The 6,693-nt window shown below is 31.9% G+C and overlaps 1 protein-coding gene across 1 annotated transcript; it reads right to left on the bottom strand.

The window, feature by feature from the left end:
- Positions 1–540: 540 nt before the first annotated feature.
- On the bottom strand, positions 541–6,460 carry HELRODRAFT_70316 (hypothetical protein; the record flags this gene model as incomplete). The annotated part of the gene is made up of 9 exons (XM_009031866.1): positions 541–680; positions 1,092–1,155; positions 1,485–1,710; positions 2,425–2,503; positions 3,012–3,064; positions 3,332–3,470; positions 4,674–4,826; positions 6,129–6,278; positions 6,379–6,460. 9 exons carry the CDS (start codon positions 6,458–6,460, stop codon positions 541–543), a joined length of 1,086 nt encoding a protein of 361 aa, XP_009030114.1.
- Between the last annotated feature and the right edge of the window lie 233 nt (positions 6,461–6,693).

Genomic DNA, 6,693 nt, shown 5'->3' with positions numbered 1-6,693 from the left:
TTGGCAATACACGTTGATGCTGTCGATCAGCCAGCCGTCCATCAAGCCAATCATTTGGCGCCGGCTTTTTCACTTTCCCCTGTTCCAGATTTTATTAGTGGACAAATTATTCTTAAAATTACAGAATTAATAATAATTATGCAAACGAAAACAGAAGATAGCATCAGAACGAGTAACAGAACGAAAACAGAAGATAGCATGAGAACGAGTAACAGAAGGTTCAAATAACTATATTCTAAACAAAAACATCCACAAATAGTTTCATTCTTGCTTGGCTTCATTACTATTCTCTATTTTCTCTCACGATAGTAATTTAATTTTTCTCCCCACTTAACACTTAAAAACGATTCTTCCGAATTTGTAACACAGAAGAGACCAATTAGTAATACACAGAAATAAATAGATAAATAAATACATACATGACAACACAAATGCATGTATAATATATATGATGATATTTACTTTGATGTGGTTGTGAGCCATTCGGCCCTGATCTGAGCACCAAGTCTATGTATCGCTTATCTACAATAAATGTACAATTCACAATTCGATTAATAATGCAGTAGCATGATTTATTAAAAAATTGGTTGGAAGCAAAATGAAAGTACCTAGAATGTTCTTATTTTTCTTCATGGCCTCTAGGGCATCCTCATGAGATTGGAAGTCAACACTGGCATTGCCTGCATTTTAATACTTATCTGATTACAATTATCTGATTGCAATAGAGTATCATGAAATCTCGATCTAACAACAACAGAAAAACTATGATGATGAAACGTGACAGCTTCTAGTAAAGTTTAGTTTATAAAATTTGGTGGCTATCCCAAGAATAATTGAAAAAGATATTTATTGAATTAGAGTAAAAGCCAAATGCAGGTCTTGCTCTCCTGTTCAATTTTGTGGAATTCACTGTGGAATGTTCACCTCAATAACTAAATCAACCTCCCCTTTATAATTCATACCTCTCTACTAACACTAAGAATGAACATTTAGCTATACAAATCAGCAAAATTGGAATTGCTTAAAGCATTTAGCATGGCCACCTATTGAGAAAAATTGTCAAAAAAGAAAGGAACGAAAGAAGGAAATACCTGAGGGCCGCCCAGAATGATTGAGATGAATCTTCACATCAACCAGCGACAGTGGTTCAAAAAACTTGAAGAAAATATTATGGTTATTTGAAAATGCATTGAAGATCATACCACATGGCATTGGTATAAAAATAAAATGGTTCCTATTGAAAATTAAATTATATCTTCAATTAAACATTCTTTTGTACTGTTTCCAAATGTTTTAATAAATATGCACTTATACATATTTATTAAATGAACATGCACGCAATTCCGTGTCATTGAAAACGCTTCTAGAGTACAAATTAATGACCCGTTCATTTCGTATAACATCTGCATCACAAAAAACAATTATCATTAGTACATTTTGATGCACAGACACTGCTAGAGGAATTCAACAGAAGCTCAACAAACCCCAGCAATATCCTTATCTGTAGCAGCAAAAGGCAGTCCCTTCATAAATATGCTGTGACCCGTAGAACTTTCATGAAAGGTTGGTTTGAATTTGTATCCACCAATAAAAGGCCGCTTTCCTCCTCTGAAGTTTGATTGGTTACCATAATAACCACCACCACCACCACCATATTGGAAGCCTCCATTGGCCATTGGGTAGTAACCTCCTCTACCATAGCCGCCCCTACTCCTCATGTAGCCCTGATTGGCCACATAACCATTATTTTGGTACATCGGATTCATGTTGTTGTTTGATTGATAATCTGTGAGGTGTGAAGAAACGTGTGATGAACAATGGAAAATAAATATTTAATTAAATGAACAGCCAAAAATAAATATTGAATCCTCCATCGACTCCAATGGTGAGAGTAAATAAATTAGTGAAAAATAAATAAATGTACGATCAAGATGATGGTGAATGAAAAAATTAACATCAGCTTCATACAAGGTTTGAGAAAATCTTGACTGCTAATATGAGAAAAGCACTAGGAAAGAAATGACAACAGATCTATAACAAAGTTGTCTCTTAAATATCTATCATGAGTAGTCTGAGCATTACTACATGGCCTCAAAGCTTCACAACGGCACAAATAAAACTAATTAAATTTGCTCATCTCAAAACACGAAATCGTGATAGACTCAGAAAAATTTGAGCTTTATTTGCTTGCTGGTTTCTTTAGGAATATTCATACAGATATATATCATCGATAAAAACCTCCAGAACACACTACATAGTGTTCAAAATTAGACCTGGATGACTATTAGTATAACATGCTCTATTTATAGTTCATTCATTAAATTGTGTTAAAGAAATCCAGGTCACATTCTGAATACTAATATTGTACGTTTGGGAAATTTTGCTGATACCATCAACAAAAAATATGATAGACTAAAATGACACTAACCTTTTTGAAATCTATTTGGTTTGTTATTTTGATATGAATGTTGATAATACCCCCCACGACCGCCCATGTAACCCCCTCTCATGAAAAAAGGACCATTCCCAAGCATAGGTGCATTGAAGTTGTTGTACGCACCAAAGTGGTAGGATTGGTATCTGTATTCAAGTGATCAAAGACAATTAGCTCCCTTGAATAATTACTAACATGTGCCATGTCTCTTGCAGTTACGCGATGGCCTGACTTGAATACTGTCTCTCCGAAACTCAGAGACTATCATGAGCAATGGGTGTATGGTTATTTGAAAATGCACCAAAGATCTCTTACTACATGGCATTGGTATAAAAATAAAATGGTTCCTATTGAAAATTAAATTATATCATGTGGTGTGAAAAGTTTAAATTGCACATGAGGACTCGAATGGGCGTTAGGGTTATAAACACATAAACTCTACATACTAATTAGAATATTTGAAAAAGTAAAAATACAACCAGGTAAATTCGATTAAGATCAACAAAACATATATTTGTGTGTGTGGTTGTGTGCGTGTATGTAAAATTAAAGTATGGAGGTGATCACTTGTTTGAACGATTGAGAGCTGCCGACAAATCTTCAACAGAGCACTGAAATACTTCAATGTACCTACAAATTGAATATTTTCTGAAATTTTTTGCTTTCAAAGTAATATGAACAGAATCAGGTTTTAATAAAAATTAAATATTTAAATTACAAAAACATTTATGATAAGAATAGTCTTCAGTTAGTTTATTTTATACCAACAACACTCATTCATCAAGCAGCATACACTATAGTACACATGCACACGCGCACACAATATTTTTGAAGATAAAATACAAGACATTGCATTAAAAAAAAAATAAAAATTAATAATTAGAATGGAATAGAAACCTGTGGGCAATGGCTTGCTTATGTTTGGTGAGTGCCTTCTCGATGGATTCCTGTGATATGAACTGAACATACCCCTCCCCTGTACATCTTCCCAGATGATCTGTTATGAAGGTAATCCCATTCGGTGCTATTTCCAAGCCTGGAGAACAATCAAGTTTAATTGGATCATTCATCTGTTTTATAATCCAGACACTCTCGTCCAACTCTATTTTAGCATAAATAATGAATAAATCTTAAACACACACCCATACACTAAATATCTGTGAAATTTTGAAATCATATACATAAAAATAAGAAGCATTAGAAATGATCTGATAAAATGAATTATTATAAAGTAGTATGAATAACTTCAGATGGAACATCATTAACAGCACCCCATTTATAATATGTGAGTTAAGTAAAATCTTCTTTATTGATGGATTAGTTTGATACTACTATCATTTTTATTAAAAATAGTAAACTAAACATTAATCAATATTTTATAAAATCTCCCGTATTGCCAGTTCATCATCATACAAATGAAATTTTGAAGATAGTAATTAACATTAGAGCTTTGGAAGCAATGGGCTGCTGTGAAATTATCAGTGGATCTCGCCAATGATGAATTTAAAAGTTTGAATTTGGAATATCGGGTCACTGGGGCAGACATGGATGTATGAAATGTTGAAGGACTTAGCTAGGTTTAGATAAGATTTAATTATATAGTTCCAAATTTGATGGACAAAAAATGAGGAATTAAACAAACAAACAATTATATGGTCAGCTAGGCAGGTGAAAGGGGTATATTCATCCGTCTGTAGAGTTGGTATGGTGCTTGGAAATAAAGAAAGTCACTAATAAAATATAATAAAGTGAATAAAAAAAGATGCATGTCAGACTTTGTTACCAGCAAGACAAATGAGAGATGTTGCTGTTATAGTAACTCATGTTGCAGCAACAATAACTCAAGTGGAGTGGTTGACTGAATTAAAAATCTCAACAGTCCCCCTCAAAAACAGGATCAGAGAGGAACATTGATTGTTTGATTGAAATGAATGAAATTTATCATTATAAAAAAATACAAGGTGGTCAAAAACATGAACAAAACTGGTTTTATTGACAATAATAATGCTTTTCTGGCAGAACCAAAAAACTATGTTTAGGCACTGAATATCTTTTGGTAATAAATTGCGCTCATAAACCAAAAAATATAGTCTGAAAAAATGTATGTCTATAACAATGTGCCTGAAAAAGTAAAAAAGTTGAAAATATCACCGATAGTGAGTTAATAAAAAAATAAATTTATCCATTAATATATTTATTAAATTAAGAAAAAAATCAAATTGAACACAAAATTGGAAACCTGAGAAAAAGTTTGCAACTTCCTCTTTTGAGCAGCTGAAAGGCAACCCCCTAAGTTTGACGATGGGTACATTTTTCGACTTTCCATTCATTGGGACAGATTGATTTGTTCTTTTCAAGGCAAATTCCATTTCAGATCTTTTCGCTTTGTGAACTAGTTAAAAAATTAGTAAGAAATATCATGTAAATTGTGAATGGTTAAACTGGACATGACACTCGAAGAAATTTATTTAGAAGAATGTTTACGTGAAGCCAGCTACTATTAACTTCCATTACATTTTAAAATGATTTTAAATAAATGAATAATTGTGTTTGCCAGATAGTGGTTGGTTTAGTAATATTTTAGTTCCACCTGATTGCATATAACTTCCAGAAATGCAATATTACAAGAACCCACGTAACAGTAGATTATAAAATTTATTGTTGGGTCACATCGGCTATCATCTTAACATAGGCAGTTAAGAAAAATAAATTTAGCATGTTATTAAGATTTAAATATTGCTATTTTATTAATAAAACTCTATGCAACTCTTTTGATATTATGCCAAACATTTTTATGATATCACAGGCTGGTAACTAAAGTTTTAGCACAAACTTATGAACACCTATTCAACATGTCACTTGGTGCTTGTTTATAATAATAACAATGTAATTTTACATAGTGCCATGGCAAGCAAGTGAAGCGCATTATTATTTTAACAACAAACACACAGTGTATACATACACGTGAATTGACCTGACACACACTTTTGTATGTGCTAGGTGGGGATTTCTTTACATTTGAATGTGGACACTGCATCATTACATCATCGTGCCATATTGCTATATATATATGCTTCATATTGGGTTTCTATGCAAAATTCACACTATATTACATAAAATGCTGAGGGTTAGTCAAATGTTTTTTTTACTAAACTTCCAAATTTTGTTCACCTAAAATTATTTGCATTTATGAATTGATTTATTACATTCACATGATATTTATTTTAGCAACAAGCAATTGCAATGCAATCATTTACACCCGGAAAAACTTGATTGTTCGGAAAATTGTAAATACACATTGCATGCCATACATTTATGCCTTGCACACTAAAACCATACAAGCAAGTTTGAGTAGTTTTTTGTTTTTTTTTTAACTTTATAATAAAACTAAAAAGAAGAGAAAATATAATTTTTTTGCCTAATTTTAAAGTTTTATTTTGTAAAGCATCAATTGTCTATTTAGTTTAAAAAAAAGTTTAACATTTAGTCAGTTTAAATTAATTGTTTTCTATATTTGTGACTTAATTATTGGTTGTAACTTTTGTGTTATTTTGATTTTAGTTTGGCAATAGGAAATGCTATTTGAATAATGATAATAATAATAATAAAATAAATATTAATTTATAAAAAAAATATTGTTCTGAATGGAAATAGCTCATCTACATAATATTATAACGGTATGAAAGTGTCTGACCATCTACATATCGCTTTCCCAGATGTTTCTTATTTTTTGCAATGGCCTTATTGACATCCTCCTCACTGCTGAGTTCGACATAGGCTTCTCCTGTCGACCGGCCATCATACAAACGAATTATGTGCACATTTTCTTCTGTCAACTTACAATCTTTAATAAAATTATTCATAAGTTATTATTTTTATTGAAATTTTTTTTAATTTAACAAAGGCAAACTTTCAAAATCTAAAACTTGCGAACATTATCTAACCTTCCAAAAACCTTACAATTTCTGCAGAATCAGCAGACCATGGTAAACCTCTCAAGCGAACAATGAAATCCGTTTCGCTCATTTTAAGATGCTTTCTCTGCAATGAAAAAACGTATTGAATGACTAAACAATTGCATTCTACTGAATGAACAAAAACGAGATTCAAATCAGGTAGGAAAAAATGGAACCTCTCTTGTCTGGCTAGGCTCTCTAGTATAGTAGGCTGGAACAAGCAATGCGGTGTTTGCTACTAATTGATAGTTAAGTTGTGAAAAAAGTCAAAATTACAAATTACATACAATTAGAAAGCAAAAA

This window comes from Helobdella robusta (assembly GCF_000326865.2).
Source record: "Helobdella robusta unplaced genomic scaffold HELROscaffold_8, whole genome shotgun sequence".
Taxonomy (NCBI): Eukaryota; Metazoa; Annelida; class Clitellata; order Rhynchobdellida; family Glossiphoniidae; genus Helobdella; species Helobdella robusta.
This window is presented reverse-complemented; position numbering and strand designations above follow the sequence as displayed.